Source organism: Poeciliopsis prolifica, unplaced genomic scaffold (assembly GCF_027474105.1).
Source record: "Poeciliopsis prolifica strain line A6 unplaced genomic scaffold, Auburn_PproV2 SCAFFOLD001, whole genome shotgun sequence".
Taxonomy (NCBI): Eukaryota; Metazoa; Chordata; class Actinopteri; order Cyprinodontiformes; family Poeciliidae; genus Poeciliopsis; species Poeciliopsis prolifica.
This window is the reverse complement of record NW_026562376.1, coordinates 19,114,445-19,139,295: the sequence shown is the minus strand read 5'-3', so window position 1 is coordinate 19,139,295 and position 24,851 is coordinate 19,114,445. Positions and strand designations below refer to the sequence as shown.

Genomic DNA, 24,851 nt, shown 5'->3' with positions numbered 1-24,851 from the left:
CTTATGGTCCCATCTGGCTGTTACATGCTTCATCTTCAGTTTCCAGTTCTGATGCAATCCTGAAAACAAGCTTTTCGTTTGTTCGGTTTATTTCACTTTTCCCTTTCATAAAAAGGAAAAGTTCAATTCAGTTATGGCCCATCATTGTTTAACATGTCGGGCAGTGAACGTCTGCCGTATTAACAGGTGGTTCGTGCAAACACAGGTTTTGGGTGGCATCAAAAGGTACAAAGCAAAATGAATCAAATAAATTCAGTTTGACCTGAACTCAATGGCGCCAAAGGCGACATAACCGGTCAATAGATTTTTGGGGGCGATTATATTTATACATAGGATCAGTGTGGTTTGGGAGGCTTTTTCACTTAATAACCAAAATCATCATTTGCAACACATTTTTGTTTTTACTCATGCAATCTTTTTCTTACATAAATACATGTAACAGTTTGACACAACAGCAATACCAAAACTGAAAAAAAAAAAAATCTACAGAAGCTTAGAGAGATAATAATGTCTCATAGCACTGTAACTGGACACCATTTTCATAAAACCTTGTACTTTACTGTGTTCTCATTTAGTTTGTCCTTATGAGCGCTGACAAAAACAAATTATCTCAAGCTCATTGGCTCTAAATAATTGTTATGTAGTGTAGATTAGTTTCCTCTCAAATGTTATTTATGGGTACTCTAAAAACTATGGAGATTCTTTGAATTACATAACATTATCCATTTTGTCTTAATACAAAATGTTGCTTGTTAACACCAAGACACCATAAAAAGTAGCATTTCTATTCAAGTCAATTCAATTCAACAATACTTTATTAATCCCAGAGGAAATACAAATTGTTGGAATTCAGATTGATGACTGAAGAACGAACCCCTGTAGCTGTCTGTGCTACAGAGGTTCTGATAAAGCCTCTGACTGAAGACGCTCTGTTTCAGTCATTTTGTGGGTTTCATGAAAAATTTCTCCGCACAATGGTCTTCTTCTTTATCAGGTTGTTTTCAAGTCTCTGGTTGTGACACCCAAACAGATGGCAGGAGAACTTTGACCCGCCGCAGCAGACTGATGGAACATGATATTCAGTTTTATCACACTTTGAGAGTTGGATACCAGCCCAGGCCTAATATTTTTTTTTCATTTCAGGTGTCAAAAAATAAAAATAAAAAAAATAAAAGGACACCCACCTGGAGTACGCTCCAGCCAAACTTTTGAATGTTTAATAAAGAGAAGGAACAACTCACCTACGCACGATTCCCCATTGGCGGAAAACAAGCCGTTGTCATGGTAGCCGTCGCGGCACTCGCAGTGGTACCAGCCGGGCAAGTTGACACAAGTGGATTTACTATCGCAGTCAACAAAGCCGTCCGCGCACTCGTCAATGTCTGAGGATGAGGAGGAGGGAGACAATAAGACGCATACAGTCAATATACGTTCGCTCAGTCAGATATTATTGCGCTTTCATTCTCGCCTCTTGGGCGTCCTGGACTCTGACTGATTCATAATGAATAAAAACAACTTGTCTCGCATGTGAGAGCATCCCGACCGAAAGGCTTTATTGATCAAAGACAAATTTTGCAGCCAGAGAATGACATCTGTATCAATGAAAGATGGCAGGGCATAAAAAAAAAAAGAAGAAGAAGAAAACTAACTGGAAACAAGAAGATGTAGCAAAACGCATTGACATGCAGGTAAACACATTATTTCCAAAGTCACTCTCGATTTATTTTACTGGAGGGGGAAAAAAAAAAACTCTGTCATGTGAAAACAAACAACAACAACAAAAAACCCTGAACAAATGGCTCTGGCGCGGTTTCTCTCAGCCATTGGGTGGCTGCTGTCGGTGGACGGAGCTTATGTTTATTTTCACAAAACTGCACTCAGAATTAAAAAAAACTGCTTCCCTCTCTCAGCTCGTCTTTATAGCGACACTGAGATTAAGATTTTTTTTTCTCCTCCCCATGTTCGTCTTTCTGTTCTTGTACTTTGTATCTCCTCTCTCACGCGCTCACAGCGTTAAACCTCTTTGTTATTACAGCAGGCATCCCTGCAAACGTCATCCAAGAGCTATTCAGCTGTTAACAATGAGCATAATGCACACACACACACACACACACACACACAGAGAGAGAGAGACAGAGATTACTCTGATATTTCGGCTAACATTTAATTAAACCCGGGGCCAGACCCACGTGAAGGAGGGAATAAAGCCTGTTATTATGCGGCGGGGCTAAATATGTTAGCTCCCGACATGTGCCGTGATTAAATGTGTCTGCTTGGACGGTGATGGCTTTTTTATGATTGCGCATGATGCATGATGCTTTGCTCTCATTATGAAAATGGCAGTGTGCCGCTTATGACCTTCTGCACATCTGTACCGCAAAAGTTCCCCCCCTCCCCACTCTACCCTCACACACACACACACACCTACACGCACATCTACTTACACACACATCTACACACACACACACACCCTCGAGCGACTGACAGAAGGGCTCATGGTCCCCCACCATCCAGCCAGTAATAGGATTAAGATCTATTGGCTAATGAGCCTCCGGCCTTTAAATAGAAATTCTGCTGTAGATTAAACTGTTGATCAAAAATGTCCTGCAGATTAAGGTTTTACAGTGTCCTGAAAAGGCGCCTCTTCAACCTGCTCACATCCTGTCATGCCACAACCGTAAACGTTATTGTGTTTCGTTGAAACGTTTTGCAAATGATTATTCGTAATTGTGATTTACATGTTTTTTTTTTTGTTTTTTTTTGCTCCCCTTACATTGACACCTCCAAATACAATCCTTTGCAAACAATAGACTGGAAAGACAAAAAATCTTACCAAGTATCTTTGTCTAGTTTCAGGATTAGACAGCTATTAAAGAAGAACACTGGATTTAATAGTGAGGGTTTCACGACTCCATTTTCCTTTTTTATTTTTTTGTGCTGATTATATTAAATTTTAAGGCTGAACTGCAAGAACATAAAATCTTAGCAAGCAGTTTTGGTTTAATTTCTAGTTCAGGCATCTTAGTGCATTTGAAATAAGACTTACAAGTAACTTTTCAGCATGATGTTAAAAGCTTGTTTTAAGTCAATAGTTCCTTAATATTAATGGAGTAGTACAGTGACGGCTGTGGTCAAAGTTCAGGTTCATTTCTCCTTGGATTGTTAATAAGCCGGTGAATTTGTGAAGAAGGCTCAGTTTGGTGCATCTCCGTCACCGTGAGGAAAATGGATGTGGAGAAGGGAAAACGTCGGTCCAGGGCACTGAGTAACCTGGAGAAAATGTTGATGTTTCTTTTCATAACATTGTCGTGTGTTTGCATCGCCCTTATTACCCTCTACTTTACAGACAAGCCTGATCCCTCTGCTCAATCAAAAGGTGAGTATTTTATCATTTGAAAATAAGGTAATTTAGACGCAAGACAGTAGGAACAAGAAGTTGTGGTGAAGCATTCAGAACTGAAAAAGCCAACATGAGGATTTGACTTTGGGACAATTAGACAAATTCTGCTGATTGCAAGAAAAGCAAAATTATCACTATCAGGGAGCTCAATGTTACATTAGCAGCTGCAGTAAAACGGTTAATATACTTTACTGCTCGGGAGGCAAAAAGGGGCCTTGAAGCCAAGTAAAACATCCATTCTATGCAGAAGTTTAAAGCTAATTTGTAGGTCATCTCCTGCAACAAAGCAATAAAAAATGAAAGCTTAAAACAAAAGCAGAATGAATTAATCTACACTTGAATCAAAGTCTGAAAGACTGATTAATTTCTGAATAAAAACATAACTCATTAACATGTAATGTGATGTAAAGGTTTAAATGCTAGCAATTTTTTCTCCAAGGAATTTGGAGTTCTTATACTTAACTGTAATGAAGGGAAAAGTTGGAGAAAACAAAACCAAAGTAAAGAATTGAATGAATCAACCCACTTGAACATGTCTGCTTTTCATAGCAGAACAGGACGAGAAAGTGCAAAACTTTTGGGTCAGAACAATAGTGGTTCTGTTTGCCCATTTTCTCAATTCAGATTTATTTATTTATTTATTTTTTGTGAGATCAAAGTTTTCATTTATTTTTAGAAAATAAATGAAGGGGGTCATTCATACTTCCAAATATATACGACTTGTAGGTGAACCGCAAACGAACTAAAAATGTACCGCATGCGCAGCAGATGGCGCAATAAACAACGTCACATATCATAGAGCGAGCTCAGTGTTTTGCCAACCGTCACAAAAATGAAGTAGTGCTCAGTGTTTGTGGAAGTAAACGTGGATGCAAATGTCTGACCGGAGCCATCACATCAACACCTTAATCCTGGTTATCATCCACCATGGTTGTTTTTCTTGCGCATATCAGGGCGCAGAATAGTGACATTTTGTCGTGTGTCAATGAGGTTAAGTTCGGATGAACACACCAGGGTCTCGTTTAAAAAGATCAGACTCGTATCGGATTCAGGGCCACATATCCAAGTAGCCTGGGTTGCATTAAAAATCTGTGTTGTTCAGACTATCATGAAAAGATCAGATAAAGGCCGTATTAAGGCAAATAAAATTTTTTAAAAAAGTATTTGTGCCACTTCTGGCTGCAGTGTGAAAAGAGCCAAAGTGTCATTTGCTGACGAACACGATGAGACGAAAGGGATCTGTTGCATAGACATTCTTAATCTACTTCTTTTTCTTCTTTAGTTTTTTATTGGCGGATGGCAAGCAATTTAACTTAATATACTTCAAAATAAGAGCATGAATATGAGTTTCTATCTTCTTAAGAGTCGATAACCAATACTCCAATATAAATGTTGATATTTCCTCAACTGAAAGTTTAAGAAACAGCCAGGTAAATGAATGCCTTAGCATTTATTTGGACAATTTTATTCAGGGGAAGGTAAGTGTGCTAAATGAAAAATTAGCGCATTAGCATATTATCTTTTTGGATTTAGAGTAATGTTCAAATAAAACAGACAAATTAATTAAGTAGTCTTTTTTTTTTGTTTTGTGATAAAAGCCATGGCCAGTCTTACAGCAACAAGCCACCTCACAGTTTAGTCATTATTAGCACAGACGTCATCCAGACTCCATGATGGAAGTAGATCACAGCTTATTATCACCTGCGGAATCTCCCTTTTTCTTATGCTGACCTTAATACAATGGAGCACATTTTATCCATTTGTCACATCATTTTTACTCAGCTGCAAAGTTATTAGTGCAGAAAATCTGCATCCTATTTTTAACATGGCTTTTACTATTTCAACAACTAAAATCAATCAAAATAAATGTTTGTAGTTCAGAGTAAAAATAATCCTCTTAATGTAACATAATGAATTTTTTAAAGCTTACAAATCAATGATGCTTCCTAAAGCTTCTCTCTGCTGCACTGCCAAACTTCAACATTTGTCTTTGATGTCCAGGGTGTGGAGGTCTGCAGGATTTGACTGGTGAGTCGGGCACCTTCACCAGCTGGAACTACCCCAGCAGCTACGACAATGGCATTAGCTGCAGATGGAGCATCACTGTGGACCCTGATAAGGTCAGAGCCACTTGTCCCAGAAAATCCAAAAGAAAAAATGTTACAGCCAAGAAAATATGACATGGAATTAGGCCTGTCACAATAACAGATTTTGCTGAGCGATTAATTGTCTCATAAATTATTGTGATAAACGATAATATTGTTTGAAGACCTTTTTACACTGATTTAATAGAAATTATGTAATAATACATGCAATTTCCTGCCAAAGACAGATACACTTTACCGCTCTGATCTAAATCAAGGGTTTTCCCTGACTGGAAGCGTTAACACAGCCTGTTGAATGTGACAGGTAGCCAATCAGAAAGCGCGGATTCTCCTCGGGAGGAGTTGGAGCAAAATTTCTACTGCAGTTGATAAACCCAGTAACTTTTCAGCTGTTCTTCGTTAAAGTGACCTAAATAGATTATAATGATTTTCCTTCAGACAGGACTGACACTAGCCACATGCATTGTAGGCAGATTATAGTAAAGCATTGATTAATGTCTGGTTTTAAAATTAGTTAACTGGACTTATTATTTTGTGCCCATTGTTGGACATCACACATTTCAATCAAACCTTTATACCTAGAACTTCTGTTGTCTAATGTGTGGTCTCTCAGGTTCTGAAAATGGGCCGACAATCGACCGACAGCTCTAGGATTGTGCAGGGCGCGCTAGGCATTACACTAAAGAAATGAGGAAGGGAGGGTCAGTGGAGAGCACCGGAGTTGAGTCTGTTTTCATTCAGTGTCATCAACAGAAAGAGAAAAAGGCCAGAAGAAATTACAAAGCCGATAATTGAAATGAGGTCGATAGTTTTAATTTAGCCTGTGATTAATTGTTTTATTGTTTATCGCGACAGGCCTAATTACAACTTTCACTTGTTACTGAACCAGGTTGGTTTTAGTGACTCGGGTTGCCCGAAACTATATGGGGTATCCCCAAGGATACCCCATATAGTTTGGGGCTAAAAGCAACCCATAAAACATTTCCTACACTTTCTTCCCCAGAATCAAACATCATAGCTATTTTACGACCATCAAAGAACTTTGAGGTGACTCATTAATTGAATGTCCACAACATCATGGCATCTCGAATGATTAAGTGATGCTGTAGCAAAGGGTTAATAGTTTGGGTCATGCAGAACTGATCTGATCGTTTCCATAGCAATGAATGTCAAACAAGACATTCCCCAGAACTATGACATCATCATCTATGACATGCGATTCTAGATCAAAGAACACCTGAGGTCATGAATGCTTGAGTTTCAAAACACCAGTTCATATTCAACCAACTCTTCGGACCTTACCACTGTTTTTTCGGAAGGATTTCCAGTATGGCAGAAATTTTACTCGGCTTATTTTTTCCCCTCGGTTTTGGCCTTGGGTACATAGTCACTACTGGAATGAAGAAATTGTGTGACAAGTCATTGCCTGGTACAGAAGACCAAACAGATAGGTCTCAGGACAACAGCACTTCGTCTACGTATGATGTTTTTGATCATTTTCTTCTCACGCCTTCCTTGCCTTCCTCAACTGAGAGGCAAACTTCACCAGCTGGGGAAGTTTGTTTTTCTGGTTATGATGAGATTGATTCTTTTCTTTTTGATCTATCTTTTGAACCTCTTTTTTTATTTCTTTTTTTCCAATCAGTCCCCAACAGAGAATCAAACCTCCCCAAATGGGGAGGTTTGCATGTTTAGCAATGACAATATTGATTCTCTTTCTTTCGATTCTTCCCCGGCTGGGGAAGTTAGCTTTGAAGCAGAAAACGTCAAGTCTGAAGACTACGTATGGGGATCAATGTTCATACCATTATTTTATTTGTCTTTATTTGTTATTATATACTATTATGAGTTTTTATTTTTTCTTTCTATTTTTGTCTTTTTTTTATTTTTGATTCTTTTCTTTTTGGAAAATTTGTAAAGGAATTATGACAGAAAATGTGTTTTCTTACCTTGAAAACTACATATGGGGACCATTGATGTTAATTGATTGATGTTATTTTATTTGTGCTTATTTGGAGCTTTCTCGCTCTATATACTACGGTGGTTTTACCTTTTTTGCTTATCTTTTTGTATTCTTTTTTTAATTTTATCTTTATTGATTCTCAAGAAACTATCACTCAGACATGGTCTTAGGCATCTACATCACAAAATCAACTCTAACATTTGAAAGAAGGTGCACAAATAGACCATTGCCTTATGACAGAAAAAAATCAAAAATGCAACTACATTCCTTGAGAAAGGTTATAAGGTAAGGAGTAAAATTGAGTGTGAGAGAAGAAGTAAAATTGTATAAATAATTATAGAATATGGCTATCTTAGGAGAGTGGATTGTAGGAAAGGTTCAAACAAGTTTGATCTTCAGAAATGAAATCAGATCTTTTAGGTTTAACATAGTCTACCCAAATCTGCTACTACTTACTGAATGTTTCAGTCTTGTGATTGAGAGAGACTGTTATTTTTTTAATTATATACATGTTAAACGTTATGTCAATGCAGTCATCTAAGGTTGGTTCGTCCTGTGATAACCATTTTCTTGTAATGTTTTTCTTACTCGCTGCTAATAAAATAGTCATCAGATTTTTGTTACTTTTTGAAGCTTCTTGGGAAATTATCCCAAAATACACGAGCTTGAACTCCAAAGGAATGTTCTGCTTAAAACTATCTTTTAAGGCACTATTGATCTCTTTCCAATAATCTTTCATAATTGGGAAGTCCCAGAAGCAGTGGCGGAGCCAGAGGAGTGGCCAGGGTGGCATTTGCCACCCCCAACAGAGCCCTTGCCACCCCTACTGCCACCCCACTGGAAATGGTAATTTTAAAATATAATACTAGCTGATTTCGATCTGCTGGAGTAAGGCTGCGTCTAAAAGCTGCAGGACGGTAGCTCTCGACCGTCCTGCAACTGATCTATCTGCGCCTGAGAATCAAACCTCCCCGGCTGGGGAGGTTTGCATGTTTAGCAATAACAATACTGATTCTCTTTCTTTCGATTCTTCCCCGAAAGAAAGAGAACATTTGAAAGAAGGTGCACAAATAGACCATTGCCTTATGACAGAAAAATAAGGCAAGGAGTCCACCGTCAAGGAGTTTTGCAGGTACTTCCAACATTTTACCGCTCAGCGGTAACCGCTGTTACCTTCCTAATGAGAGGCGGCACTTGTCATACATTTCTAAAAAGAGAAAAAAATGGTTGTGCACCGCTGCGTAGTGCCTCGTTTATTATATTAGCCATGCTAGTGCTGATAGATCGTGTTTTAGACAGATTCTTTTAACATATGTTTTAGTGACATGCTGGCCTCTAATGTTTTATATCTCCCAGTTCTTGCTTGAAATGTGTGTGGTAAGAATATGTGAAAAACCATTAAGTTTAATAATGACTGAAATGTAAGTAGGCTATGTCATATGAAAGCTTTGAATTATAACCTAACTAGTTATATTAATTAATTTTGAACGAAAGGAAACAAATATTTGTTTCCTTTTGTTCCATGGAATGGTCCATTTGTATATGGACCCCTCTGATAAAGCCTTGCTCACCCTTTGGCCACCCCTTGAAAAAAAGTCTAGCTCCGCCACTGCAGTGGTTCCCAAAGATTTTCAGAGCCCCCTTATGGATTACAATAAAATCACCCCCAAAAAGGAAAAAAAATAAAAATAAAAAAATCAGCTGGGCACGTCCATCGTTCAACCAGACAGAAACCTACTCACATATTTTATTTTCAAACTCCACTCAAGTTTATTTCACACTTCAGGTTGCAAAAAAAAAAAAAAATAATAATAATAATCACACACTACAAACCATCTTTACAGTGAAACACTTTGTGTAACTGTTTTTTTTTTTTCATCCATACTGCTTCCTGCGCCCCCCTGCAATAGCACGGCACACCCCATAGGGTGCGGACCCCATACTTTGGGAACCACTGGAGTAGTGAAACAATCTGCCAGTGGACAACTTATAATATACGAGGGCTGAAATTATTCCTCGAGGATAAATTATGTGCCCTGACGCTTCGTTAAATCATGTTTCATTTCGTAGCGCACCATGTTTTGGCCGGATCATTTTTTGCGCTCTCACTTCCGCCTATGAGTTCTTGTGAAAATCTTGGACCGTGGTGTCGAATTGTGCAACGTTTTGTGAGGGTTTGGGGGAGAGATAAGGATGGTTGAACCTTGCGGTGTGGACGGTTGGTCTACGACAACGTTTGTGGGGTCGGAATCGCGTCGTCATGGTTTTAGAAAGAGAGAGAGAGAGAGAGAGAGAGAGAGAGAGAGAGAAGAGAGAGACTAGAGAGACCAATTCCTTGGATAATTGTAAAAATATCCTATAGAGCACTTGATGTCTAAAATATTCTTTTACAATAGCCCTATAATATTGCAACTCATAATATGGAAAAATTTATTTTCTAGGATTCTGAAAATACAGCCACATTTGCAACAAGATGATTTACATCTTTGTGCTGTAATGGCCAAGTCAAAGTCTGCAGCTAAATCTTATTGAGATTCTGAGGCTAATGTTCTCAAACGATCTCATCTTGAATCTGGCTGACCTTGAGACGAGCTCATTTCCGAATTCGGATCAGTAAAGCTATATTCGAAGACTTCTGGCTTTGATTGCAAAGTATTTACTCAGGAAAAGTTATGAATTAAAACCAATCCAACGTGTCAGATGTGTAAAAGATGAAAGATTTTTTTTGTCTTTCAGAGGTTTATTTGTGAGGAATTTCCAAAACATGCCTCCCTTTCTATTTTGTGACCATCCATGACAGAAAAAGCCAATAAAATACAACATGGTGTGCTGCTTTTACAAGACAAAAAAAAAAAAAAAAAAAGCTGAAATATCTGTCACCTCTCTGGATTTATCTAAAAAATATCTTGGACAGTCCAAATCATCTGCAGGTTTAAAGCTCCATCTCTGCCAGATGACTTTGATACTTCACTAATCATCACAGTGGAGCGGCTCATTTTCAGGCACACAACCTCATATCAGAAAGTCCACAGCAAACAGTATTTCACCCCAATCATTAAAAATTATACTGCATTCTCCCCGGCTCTGAAGAGAATTATCCGATACTTTTTTCCGCCTCTGAATGTCAGGATGATAAAAAAAGAGAACCTTTTTTTTTTCCCAAAAAAAAGGGAGGCGGAAATAAAATGCATGAGGTGCATTGGCACTACATGGAGAATTTCAAGCTGAAATTCGGCCTCCGCATTTTCTGCTGCACGCAGCAGTTTAAAGTACAACCGGTGCCCGTCAGATGCTATTTATACCAGGCGGCGATGATGAAGCGAATGTCTAAAAATATTCAAAATGGGTTATTTTCAGCCGGTTTCATTCAGGTATTTAAACTGCTCCGCTGTCTGGCGATAACAACAGAGGCTCACACCCTCTACAAAAGATTTGTCGCTTTCCTCTTTTATCTTCGCAAACCTGTCAGCCGCAATTATGCCGCCGCGCCGCTGTCAAATCAACTTTTCAAGTGCCGCCGTGCTTTCAGCACGGAGAAGCTCAGTCGCACTTTTGACACGGTTACATGGAGGCACAGCTGGGATAGAGCGCCTTCTCTGTTTTTTTTTTGTTTTGTTTTTTTTTAGCTTTTTTTTATTTCTTTCTAAATGAGAAGGGAAGATCGTAGCAATTAAATCATCAACAATGACAGTCAGACAAGGCCGCTGCCGAGAGACGCCGTCCCTGTAGAATCAAGAGGCTTTTTGCCTTTTGTTCAATCATACATGGCGACGGCTCGGTAGCTTCACTCGTTAAATGATGCCGCTCTCCTCCCAGGGAAAATGAAGCGACGACAGAAACAAAAATGAAACTGGCCCGTTTCTCTTCCACCGGAAAGGTCAGAAGCTAAGACACCGCCGTTGCCCTGGTGATGGGAAAGACATGAAAATGACCGAAATACCTTGTGTACGTGCAGACAGAGAAGCGCGAGGAGGTGAGGAGGTCAAGGAAGACGGGAAGGGAAAAGAAAGGAGGAGGAGGTAAAGAAAGAGAGAACAAGTGAGTACGAGATGGACTGCAATTATATTTCTCGTTATCCTGAGTGGCAGTCCAGAAACAAGAGCTCTATTAAGGCATCTCTCGAAGGACAAAGTGGAGGAAGAAGATGAAGAAGAAAAAAAAAAGCATCCGGATTTTCCTCTGAGAGCTTCTTATGTCTGCTCGCCATGAAACGGCCCTCCTCCAGTTTTGTTCATCCTCCGCCTTCACCTTCCCAGGTGTTTCTTTTCCTCAGTCTACAGCTCAAAGCCCAGGCAGAAACAGAGGTGCTCTCATTATAACCTCCGGCAAACCCTGGCAGTCTGCTGTCTCTGTGAGCAGAAAAAAGGGCAGAATAAAGACGTCGATTTAGCCTCACCTCTGTACGGCGTTTTTTCATTGTCCATGCTCACAATAACCTCCTCACTTTGTTCTATTCTTGTCTGTCGCTGATGGCAAGCTCATTTCTTTTACCTTTTCTTTGTGTTCCCCCTGTTTTATTGTTCGCCTTCTTGAGGTTTCTTCTACAGGTGGAACTTTGTGCCAAAATTGTTACGGCTGCAAAATATGCCTCCTATACAGAGACCCTAATTCTCACCCAATTTCAATATCAATCTTACCTGGTTCGTTATGTACAATAATTGATATAATTCAAGCATTTATTTCTGTTAATTTTGATTAATTGCTGGACGGGTTGCGGATGTTTTCACTTCAGTGTACGATGTGTTGCTGATCACTTCCTGGTTGTCTGCTTTTAAGGAACTATAATAGTCTCCATCCCTAAAACTCTAATATCACATATCAAAATGATTAGAAATCTCTGGCACTGAACCCCATACCAACTAAATGCATTGAGAGTCTTAAAGTAAGCTAAAACATCACCAACATTTGATCCGTATCAATTTGCATGAAGGATTTAACAGCACGCCATGTTGCTGAATTTTGGAGTTTGAGAGAGTGGGAACACTTCCTCCACTCTTTCCATCAACACAGGAGTCCCTCAAGGCTGTGTCCTTAGCCCATTGCTCTGTGCTGTCCTCACTTATGTTTGTATAGCTTCATTTCTAAAGAAGCTGATGACATCACAACGTTGGATCTCATCAATGGCAACAACGAGACGGCATGCAGAACTGACGTACACCATGGTGTGACAACCACCCCTTGGTTCTCAACATTAAGAAAACCAACAAAATAATTATGGACTTTCTCAAACAAAGTACGAACATTCACTCTCCAATTGATGTTGGAAAAAAAGCTGTTCAGAGGGACACAAAATTTAAGCTCTTTGGCGTTAGTATGACGTAGGACCTGACCTGAGGTACTGACATCGTTTCAGCCGCCGGTAAAGGCTCAACAACGTCTTTTCTTCCCGAGGAAAAAAAAAAATTCTTCAGCAGCTTATTATCAACATCTACACCTGTGCCATTGGAAGTGTACTCTCTCTAAACCAGGCGGTAAAAATAGCTGGCATCTCCCGGAGATCAGAAGTATCTGTGCAAGTCGTTGTTTGAGACGAGTGAAAAACATCTTCTGGGCCAGGTATGTTCCAGTACATGACCTATTTTATACCCTCAGACAGAAAGTAACGGTTCACAGGCATGGTTGGTAAATAAAATTATTAAAACTAAAATGCTAAAAGAGGACTTTGAAACACTCTTTCTCGCTCTTTAACTAAAGGAAGAAGTTTCTGATGTCATCTTTTTATCGAAGTAGCTCAACAAAGATTGTGACAGCTGCCGTCCATTTCCTGTGTCTTTCTTAAGTGACGAACTTCGCTTTCGCTTGAGAAATCCTCTCAATGTAGTTTTTCCAAAAAAATATTTTTCCTTCTACTCAAATTCCCATTGATGATTGGCTTCAGCTTTTTTTAGCTGACATAACTGATAAAAATTAACATTTTAATTATTAACTGAAATGCAATTGCATTCCTGAAAGGCTTGGGTCGATTTTTCTTTTAAAGAAACTAACTCCTTCTTTAACCTGTAGCTGCTAACAGATTTTCCTGATCAGCCAACCTTTCATGTCAGACCAAGAAAAGACTCCTGAGCCTTCCAGTTCAGGGTAAAAGGCGAAGAACAGACGTTCCCATGTCGATGCGGACTTGATTTCTAAAAGAGGAAATAAAGCCTAAACAGCAGCGATTCACAGGGAAATCCAAGTCAAACCCAGCTGCACGCAGAGTTCCTGGAGATGAAAAAGACACTGAAATGCAAATCTGTATCTGCAAGCACTTGAGTGGGTGAGTGGGTGAGTAATCAAGGGAAACTGGAAACAAGACTTGTGAACAATCTGTGTCTGCAGGAACACTCTGATAAAACTCTCTTATGTAATCCCTCCATCTTTACAGTAAAACTTAGTGAGTGTGACTGGCAATTATCACACACACTGAGTTTTATCATTTCAGATAATAATTAATGAAGGAAGGAAGGAAAGGAGAAAGGGAGGAAGAAAGGGATGGATGGATGGATGGATGGATGGATGGATGGATGGATGGATGGATGGATGGATGGATGGATGGATGGATGGATGGATGGATGGATGGATGGATGGATGGATGGATGGATGGATGGATGGATGGATGGATGGATGGATGGATGGATGGATGGATGGATGGATGGATGGATGAGAGTGTAGCGACAGTAGACAATCGCTTGTACTGTGTTGTTTACTTCACAGTAATCCCTCATAATAAGCATGCATGTAGCGAACGTTAAATTCAAAATTATTTGAATTTCTTTCTTAGACAGGAACCAAGTTCCTCCATGGTGAAATGTGAAATTTCACCAATTTCACATTGGTGAAATGTGTTTTTGCAGTGAGGTGATCAACTTTAGCTTCTTATGTCAATTTGTCCAGGAATTAGTGCATGTTCTGTTCCAGTGACTGAATGCACAAAATATAGAATTCTGTTTTCTCCTTGAATCAGCAATAATAGTTACGTTTAGCATCGAATGGTCAGAACATAACTTATAACGATAACAACATCTGTCACACATCTGTCTGTGTGACAGATGTTGACTTCATCTGTCACACAGAGGAGTCAGTAAGATACTGACTGCTCTTAATTACTGCGGAATATTCCCATCTCACATAAATAAAAAGATCCAAGCAAAAACAACTCAAAAGCTGGTTAGTCAAAGTTAAAAACTGACACTTCCCTGTAGACTGATGGGAGCAGAACAGAAATAAAAGCCAACAGAAAGCTTGTTTACTCAGCATGTTTCACTTCTGCACTAATAAAAGCACGCCCTTTCATTCTGTCAGTCTTCAGAATGGTGTAGCTATCCCTGTGCCCAGTGTTGTTTACTGCGTACTAGCAGCTACAGCATCAACCTGTCCCTGGGAGACGTGTCATTTAGGCAAAAGCAGCAGGTTGCTCCCAGCTAAACGACAGCTCCGGCCATTAGCGGAGCCTAATTAAGACACACTAATTATAGCTGATGGAGTGAGTGCTTTGTAAAGCCGTCTCTAAATAAATAATGAATATGTAATCATCTTGCTTAAACAAGCCGCTTGAGCTTAAACAGTCGCAGGCCTGCAGGCCTTGTGGGTAAACCGCGGCGCAGAGGAGGGACAGCTGCAGCAACGCGTCGTGGGAGCTGTCAAAGGAGCGGAAAAAATGAATTCGCTTTTAATTATTCACTACCTGAGCACGAGTGCTGGGTGGGATGAGCCCTGGGGAGATTTGGGCTGCAATGAAACTATGATGTTGTGCTTTCGCGAGTTATTATTAGCAGACACGCTGTGGCCTTTGCTCTTTGAAATTATGCAACATGCGCAGCTTTGATACCTGTTAGCTGTTGAATGCTTTTTTTTCCCCCACACAACAATGCTTTCCTCCTCCTTAAAGTGATGCGGCTATGTTTTTATTGTTTGCTTTTTGTAATTTTGTCTCAAAGTCTGACACTATTCCTGATGTATAAGGGCATGTATTAATAGAGACAGATATCCTAAGACTTTGGAAAGTAGGGCATATAAATAAATCAAAAGTAGCAAGGAGCACTTCCATTGCTTTGTCCCTTTCTTTTTTTGGAATAGAAAGTAATTAACAGTTTTCTGACAAAAAAAAGTTTTAAGGCATCCTCTCTGAAATGGAAAGGCACCTCCTCCACTAGTTGAAAATATTGTGTTATGAGGAATTTTAGGTTATAACTGCCTACTGTTGTCAACAAAAATCAGACAGTTTTATTAAAAATAAGACAAAAGACACTTCTTGTTTTGCTTCACCAAACTTCATGGTTTTACTCATAAAAACCTTGGTCATCCTCTTATCCGTACCCCTTCCTAATTCTCACTTTGATATCCGCTTTTCTGCTTCCATTGAGACACGTTATCATAAATCACCTCCTACTTGCAGCCTTTTGCTCTCCTCTCTTCTGGTGTGACAAGATATCCCCCAATAATTAAATACCCCCATCCTTTATTCTTCACTTCATCTGTCACACAGATCTTCTTCAGACTCGTTTTGCCTCCCATCTCTTTCCCTTTCTTGTCAGCCCCCAACATGATACACGGACTTCATACAAAAAAAAAAAAAAAAAAACACGTTCAAAAGTTTTCACTGCGATTAATATCTCTGGCGAAGAACCGAAACGTCTTTTTATGCGGACATCGCTTTGGAAGAAGATGAGTAGCCGTAAAAACATCAGGAGTTGGGGAAGCTGCGCCTTCGCTTTCAATAAAACACCAATTTATCGTGCGGGCGTAAAACCGAACAGCTCCTTGATGATGCTCTTGAACAGCAGCAGGTAGGAGGCACAAATCTAAATTGGATCATTAATGTTGGACATAAAAATCTTTTACCTCTTTCTCCTTGTCCTTAAAGAACAGAGTTGATGCTGAACTGCGGCTCAACGTGATTCAATGCCACTGATTAAACGTGCCCACGAGAGCTGCGGATGAAATGAAAGATGAAAAGGAAGAGGTGTGCGATCTCAGCATCTAATCAAGTGAAAACCTCTCTCCTCAGCAGTCCACGCTGTCCTCCGAGAAACTAGCGAGAAGCCAACGAAGGACAGCTGAGATGGTCATTAGTTACAGAGCTGACAGCGTGGTGACGAAGAGATCCAACTGTTGCCCAGGCGTCCTAATAAGCGTAGCGGGAGCTGAAAGGAGAGAATAATGAGCTGAAAATAAGAAAATGAGGAAAAAAAAAAAACACAATAGCTCGACACGTATTTATCAAGTCCAGCAGCTCAGTCAGTAAACACGCTGAGACTTGAGGAAGCAGCAGGTGTTCACAGATGTTAACAGTCCAATTTTCGAACAAAAAGGCATTTTAATGTTCAGCATACAAGATGAAAAAGTTCAGTCCCTTGCACTGATTTAAATGATGGAGTATCAGGACCAAACTAAGAAAAAAAATAAAAAATACTTATTTTGGTCATATCATTGTAATTTTATGTTTTAATTGTCTTAATGTGACCCAACGACTCCATCATACCTAAAAGCATTTTTTAATGAGCTATTTTAAATGTTAATCAAATTTTTAGAGCCTCAAAAAATCATTTAAACTTAAATGTCTCTCTGGTGAGCTCAGACCAAACTTTTACTTCAGTTGGTGTTTATTCAGATTTTCATGATAGCTCCTCTTCTTCATCACCCATAAGCCACATATTTAAGCTAAAAGCTTTTCAGAGGAAGGTCAGTGGGATTTCAGATCCAACTAATCCATAATGGCTCCATAAGCAGTCAAGGCTGAATTGCTTCTCTTTGATTTGCTTGGTGTCCAAATGATGTTACGGGAGGCAAAATTGCTGAGAGAAAATGGAAAGAAAAACATCAAAGAGTATGGAAGCGGCAAACCTGGACGTATAATTTGAAAATAAACCTAAAATGATTTTATTACATACATTCAAATTCAGTGAGGAAAAACACCAAGTGGGAAAAAAAACAAACAAATAGCTTCCCCCCACCACCCGATAGCCATCTTGCACCAAAGCCATGTGAGAGAAAAGCATCAGCCAAACAATGCAGGCCTCACAGAGTCCAACTGTGAAATCTGCTGGTGGAGGCAGTCGCATCATCTTTCTGGAATAGAAACCACTTTACAGCAAAATGAGCCTAATACTTCCACATTTATCCATCGCACTGTGAGGAAACGTGGGACAAAGAGCTAGCCTGGGGCTACCGTGGCGGCTACGCGACATGTTGGGGGCAAACATTACATGGCTGGCCCTTCGTCCATTTTTATCTATGACTGAAGTGGATGTGCCCAGCCGCAGCTGTCTCCTGCATAATTCATGGCGAGTCAGAGTTCTCCACTAGCTGCTGCCTGTCTGTCAGCACTGCGTGTCCCCTGTCCTCGCTTCCCGTATTCCCACTGAATGGCAATGACAAGGTTGGGAAGTGCGCACACACACACACACACACACACACACACACACACACACACACACACACACACACACACACACACACACACACACACACACCACACACCCACACACACACGCACACACACTGTCACCAGATTTACACAAGCAGACCCAAGCTGAACAGCGCCATCCCTCTCAGCTGCAGAGAAATAAACATGCTCAATTACGCTAAGAGCGTGCGCCCAATTACACATGGACGTGTGACGATCTGAAATCAGGTGGCAGGTTGATGATGTGCGCGAGCACCGCAGATACTCGTGTGCACAGGGTGCGTCAGCGTCATCGTTCGGCAGCTTGTGACAGGCCGTCACTCTAATGCCGCGGCAGCAGGAGCAGCGGAGTCCCTGGGGAGGCCTCTAAAAGCTCACAGGGTCCTGCGGGTGGGGAGCCCGAAAACCTCGTGAAAGCTTTTCCATGTTCATCCAGCGAACTCTGCTGCTCCTCTTCCTCCTCCTCCTTCTCCTCCAGCAACCGCATTCCACGTCCAAATTCAGGGAAAAACTCGTTAACCCCGTCTGTCCCTCCCGCCGCATATCCCATTCCGGATCTGTATCTGTCAGCTTTTCCTCTACGGCCAAACATCTCTGTATCATCCATTCCGCTTCACCTCCTTTTACCCGTTTCCGAATCGCTACCTCTCTGCCCTAACCCTTCCACGAATTTTGCATCTGTCAGTCTCTCCCTTACGTCTCCATCTTTTCTACCCAAACTGCTGCTCTCTCCTCCTACTACTAGAACTTGAGCGGCCATGCATCCTCGCAGCAGAAATAGCCTGCGCTGGGAGTTCCTGTCATGCTGAGGATCAGTAAGGAGAAGCCTTTCTTCCAGAATGAGTGACTGATGGAGTCCCACAACAGTGCCCGAGGCCTTAGCCTTGTCGCATTGGGGACCCAATGATGGTCTTGGGGCTTAAAAGCACAACGAAGGAACATCAGGATAGCGGTTCTCACAGTGCTTGAGACATATGAGAGTGATTGTCAGAGAAGCAGGAGAGATGCACTCGCCAGCATCTGTGGCGGCAAACGTCATGTCGCTTCAGGCATCAAAATGCATGGGAGAGTTCTGTGTGTGTTGTGTGCAACTATCGTACAGGTGAAATTTCAAGTGAATAATACCTTCTCTACCAGATAGATGCTTGGGACTATTACCCAAAGATGTAGAATTTAAAAAGAGGAGGCGTTAGTTGTCTACTAACAAACAAGCACATTAAGAAGCAAGTGTGGGAACAAAGTGATTTACCATATCACCAATTTTACTTGGGAACTTGCTCCTGCTAATTGTACACTTAGGTCGATTTTTCTTCGTAGTTTGTTTGAATCTAACCTTCGTCATCAGTCGTCAATGATACATAAGTGATACTTGTAGAAAAACATACGGGCAACTTGAACTTCGCAATATTTTTTTTAAGGTCCGGGTATTGGTCTGGCCGCTCCACAGCGTCCAGCATCTTGCTCTTGAACCAAGTTGCTGCTGGCTCACTGTCTTGTCGGAACATCAGATGCAATTGAGCAATTTTGCTTTCATCGGTTCACAAAACGCTGTGCCTTTATTATTTGGGCCAGTCATTGTGTTCTCTGGCAGATTGTAACCACTTCAGCTTTTTCTTTTTTTTATTTTTGGTTTAACAGTCGGACATTTAGGATCCTTCACTTCACGTAGGCATCTTCTGGTAGCAGTAGAGTAATCACAGCTTTTTCCTTATATCTGTATTTTGTCTTTCATGACTTTGTATTTCTGTATTTTTATGATGTAAAGCCCTTTGAACCGCCTTGTTGCTGAAATGTGCACTCCAAATACACTTGATTTATCAATTTATTGATAAACTTGTAATCAAAACATGCCAATCAGTAAAAAAAGAAAATGACTGCAAATACACATGCTGCTGTGATTTTCTAAAAGCTATTCACTTTAGCTAGCATCCTTAATCAAAGGCCAACCGTTGACAACTCTGTCCTCACAGAACGAACTTGATCACTGAGCTCCCCGCTGTTATTATCTTTGAACACACAGCCTTTAAAATCACACAGAACCAGCAGCATTCGTGTCCTGACTGTTGAGTCTGGTGGTTTTCTACTGAACTTACTAGTTAATGCTTTATGTAGAAATACAGTTACAGTCAAAAACAGTAACTGAGCTGGTTTGATGCTGGACAGCCGTAATTCTGTTTCCAGTGAAATGTAACATCTGTTCATAGGTCCACTGTCCTGCGCCTTTTTGTCAAAGCAGCAGTGCAGCTGACCTAAAGAGAAAAAGGCTGAGATGTAAACCCATACAGAGGGTAAAAAAAAAAATGCAATTATCAGAAGTAGTATGTTATTCCTAAGGGACAAGGTTAGTAGAACTTTCCTCAACCCAACCCAGGATGATATTCATTAGACGGGGTGAAAACTCTAAGATGCACATACACACATCCTTTTTTTTTTCCCTGGCTCATCATCTCGGATCAGCACTGCAAGGAAATTAATTTACTTTAAGATGGGCAGTAAAAAGGATGCCTCATAAAAAAGGGCACTCAATCAACAGCTAGACATATGAGAAAAGCTCAGTCTGCTGCATTTGGATGCGGAAAGACCCTGACTGAAGAGCCATGACTTTTCATTAGCTTGGCCACTTGCCTCCCGAAAGATACTCCATTAAAGATTGAAATGGATTTTACAAAAAGTGTTTGCGTGTTGATGCGACGGGTTTGAAAAACACAGCTCATTACACCACCATTGATACCGGAGGACAGATGCAATGTACGAAGAGTTGGAAATGCATTCATGAGACAGGTTTACGTTAAAGCTACAAGCATCCGTGCACTTGAATTTGATTCAATTAACAAGTTAGCACAAAGGAGCACATAACTGTAAAAGTGGACAAAAGACTTGATAGTTTTCAAGTATATGCATATATTTTGTTTTTCAAACTTTAAATGGATCTCTAGTCCGCATGGAAATCAGATATGCCTTTGAGCTGCACCAAAGTTCCCTTTAATTAAACTGAACAGCTGTAGTTTGTTTTCTGGTCCACATCAGAGTTCGATTACGTGTTCACACCTCCCCAAACAACCTGGAGTTTCTGGACAAAGAAATTAAGGCAGACTAATCAAACTCCCTTATTATTAGAAATGTATCCTAAAAATAAATTACATAAAGTTGGACGATTTGGTAATTACGTTGCTTCTAAAGAATATAGATTGTTTTTCTTCAGGGGTGTAAAGATAGACTTCACAGCATTTGTTACTTTCTGTTGGTGTGCGACATAAAACACAATAAAATTGTGGTTGTAATGTTATTAGACGTGAAAAAGCTCAAGTGGTTCAATTATTTTTCCTAAAGGAACATTCATGGAGTAAGATTTGTTGCAATTAAAACATGATACTTAGGGTACGGGGAGAATGCTACGCTGGTTAATGGAGGCTGTGACACGATGGGATTCCCATTCTGCTCCAAAGCCGAACAAATCCTCTGCGAGGCCTTCGGATGAGGCGCAGACTCATTACCCGCCAGAGAGCACAGACGCACAAAGTCATCAACGCTCACAGCCACAAACGCCGACTCAAGCAGACAATAACTGCGTTTGAGTCACAACTCCAACAGCTACTCAGCATTTGCAGCTCATCTGTTTGTGTCAGAGCTCTGATAGCGGACAGCTCCATACACAAAAAAGTAATACGTCATTCTAAACAAGATCCCAGATATGCCATGACAAATACAGGCTCAGCCCTAATCACCTGAAACCCAGTTTCCGTTGTGGGTTGTTTTTGGGGTTTTTTTCTCCACTCTTCCCTGGGTATTCATAAATCTTTGTCCTCTCTTTAAGGGAGAAGAAATGAAACACAGGAGCTAAGCCGAAATGAAATCCTACCTGTTTCACACCTCTCCCCCGTAAATCCTTGCTGGCAAACGCAGTTGTTAGGTGAAACGCAGGATCCTCCGTTCTGGCACAGTCCGTCACACATTGCTGGAGACGCACCGGAGGAGAAGAGCCATTACTCTCAAAGATTAATGAGCATTAACTGTGTAATTAGACCAGCACCAGCACAAGTATTTGCATACAGAATAAGAGCTAATTCGGTGATGTGATTCATTACAGCCTTTCATAACATTACTTCATGTGATTAATGCATCTCGCAGAGGTTAATTTCAAAGTGTTCATTATCCGTGGCGAGACTGTTGGTTAATATGTCTCCAAAACACAGAGAGGTCACTGATGTTGACAGAAAGAAATGGAGGTCGTTATAATATATACACAAATCGTTTTATGCTTTTTCTATTTATTTTTTTTTTTGTAGAAAAAGCTGGAGGAGAATAGATGTAATTACATGGAGCAAATGGAAAGATATGTTAACAAATAAGGAAATACTTTGACTCTTGAAAGTGTTAAAGTACCAGGTTTTTGTGATGTTACAATGACAATTTGATGACTCATTTCACAAATCTTCCCACACATTCTCACTAGGTCTGTAGGTTTCCTGCACAACCTCAGTGCAAAAAAATTAAATTTTTATTTGGAGAAAACTCTGAAAAGTGATACGGTAACAAAGACAAGTTTCCCTAAACCAGCTGCATAAGTGTACGCGTTCTCAGACTGACGGTTTATTGAAGCCACTTTTGTTTCAGTTTCAGAATTTAGTTGTCTTGAGTTTACATCTGATGCATATGAAATAACCTTTTAAATCTTCCAGCCGGAGTTTCCTGACATTTGCTCAGGTGCATCAAATAGCTAAATTAAAAGTTTCACACAGGATGAAAATGTTCCTAAATGTTCATTTAGGATTATGTCAAGAGAAGTGAACAAAACAACCTACTGGTCCAATGAGACCAAAATAAAAGTATGTCCAAGTCCAGCTACCTACAAACTTTGCTTTTGACGTGAGGGTAATGACGTACCTTGTTCAGTTGGATCTATCGGATCCAAACCGATCAATTGAACTCTGAGACCTTTTTACCCTGTGCGGTCCGGGCGTGAGGATTCTTTTTCTTTTTCTTGGTTTTGTTTCCCTAAACGTACAGATGCTACATCTGCCGGAGCAGGAAGGTCACGTCTTTGAGCTCCATTTTGTGAAAACCACAGAGTGAGTTAAGTTTAATTCTCAGCGTCCGCATTCGTTGTGCAGCGCACTGCGTATGTTCCAGTCTGATTCTTTTCTGCAAGGTCATTTATTTCCTCAAGATAAACTACCATCACATGGAGACTTGAATCAAACGCACCATTTCTACCAAAGGTTTGGATTGCTCTTCTGCATCCATAACTCTTCAACACGCTGTCAGCTCCCGGTCAGGAACACGCATTTAGCTCAGCGTCCATGAAATGATATTCAGGAAGGATTTTTCATTATTTGATTTTAATTGCCTATGCGATGAACTCTTTGCATAAAGTCCATAATTCGCACCAGTCAAGGGCCTGAATTATAATCTGTCAAACGATTGACAGGCTTCAAATTTTCAAATATGTTCTGTTAACGTGACCTCTGGGTTGAACTACTCCTAAATGTTACTTGCAATTAGAAGAAACACGCTGGTAAAAATGAATCTATTATTTTAAACTTAAACTTTTCCTGTATAAAGAGTACAATAATCACTAAATTCTTGAAATTGAAGTGGATGAACTTTCTTTTTACCATTAAAGCATTTTGTAAGGGCCAGTGAGTATCACTGGCGAACACATTTGCGATTGGACACCTGCATATATGAAAACGACTAAAACTTCAAAATAAACAGGAAACAGCTATAAAGGATGTTCTCTGTATTTTTAACAAATCATGTACAAAAAGAAAATAACCCCAAAAAACTTTGAAAATGAAATGAAATCTAAGAATAAAACACAACCCTTTCAGAATGTCTTACGTTTACACATTTAACACGAACTGAGAAATAAACACGTTTTCTTTGACAAAGCTGAAGAATCGTGGACGGGCGTCAGGCGATGCGACGTGGACATTAACGAGCAGAGCAGCGAGGTACCTTTGCAGACGGTCCCATTGCCCGTGTACCCCGGCTTGCAGGAGCAGCTGTGGCCCCCGACCATGTTGAAGCACAGGGCGTTCTCATCGCAGTTGTGGAGTCCGCTGAGACACTCGTCATGCTCTAAAAGCAAGCAGACAGGCAGCCGTCAGTCTCAGCGAGTTCTCTGGAAACAACAAATGTTTTTGTGCACGTCTATGTCTTGCTTAGCTGATAAAAAAGAGAGACAAATGTTGAGGGCCCATCCAGAGATGCGTAAGACAACTTACCAGCCGGAAAGCACCCCTTGATTAAAGAGCAGCAAATGTGAGGAATGACTGCAGCAAGTTGGTCATTTATTTTTACAGTCCATTAAGAATAAATGCCCTGACAGTTAGGCAGCTGTGAGTCTAAGATACGAGTCCAGAATGAGAAATTCCTCTGGCTCCGATCTCGATATGACATTGAAATGGTCTCAGATGTTTTGCTGCTATTAGTCGTGTTTATGTGACACATCATGAGGGATGGGGAAAGCCTTGGTGACGGTCTGCACCTCCTAAACAACAACATTTGTTACTCATCTATTAGTAAGTTGCACTCTTCCTATAGATTTATTTTCCGTCCACTAAAATCCAGCACCCTTTATTTACCCAGGAAGCTCAGAAAGGAGATTTGTAATTTGAAAGTTTTTTCCTTGTCAAACGAAGGTTAAATAACAAGGAAAGTTTAGGCTTTTATAATCGGTGGTGTTAAGTGCCCACAGGAGGTTTCATACAAGCAAACAAATGTTCACCTTAAAACATAATCGTTAGACCGGATTTTTTTCATGTCAGGTTGAAAAACAGCTTCAGGTTGCAGGAACAAAATGGTTTCTGTTATCAAGATGTACCGTTTGAGCCGAGTGTTGCCTGATTCTTTTGGCTCTCATGGCGCTCCTCCAAACCCACCCAACTTGATGCATAGTTTGGGTGGGTTTCCGTTACCTTTGAAATCCCACGCGTCACTTTCACGGTGCCAAAAGTAACGTGTGTGTAATGCAAACACAAGAAAACAATGGAAGGA

The 24,851-nt window shown here is 40.4% G+C and overlaps 1 protein-coding gene across 1 annotated transcript in view; it reads right to left on the bottom strand.

Moving 5' to 3' along the window:
- Positions 1-24,851, bottom strand: part of nell2a (neural EGFL like 2a) — a 95,883-nt gene that overhangs the window by 14,040 nt on the left and 56,992 nt on the right. Inside the window, exons 14-16 of the mRNA XM_055057408.1 lie at positions 23,811-23,933; positions 21,712-21,807; positions 1,242-1,382 (exon numbers count right to left, since the gene is read on the bottom strand). Coding sequence (XP_054913383.1) covers positions 1,242-1,382; positions 21,712-21,807; positions 23,811-23,933 — 360 coding nt within the window. The remainder of the gene's footprint in view (positions 1-1,241; positions 1,383-21,711; positions 21,808-23,810; positions 23,934-24,851) is intronic.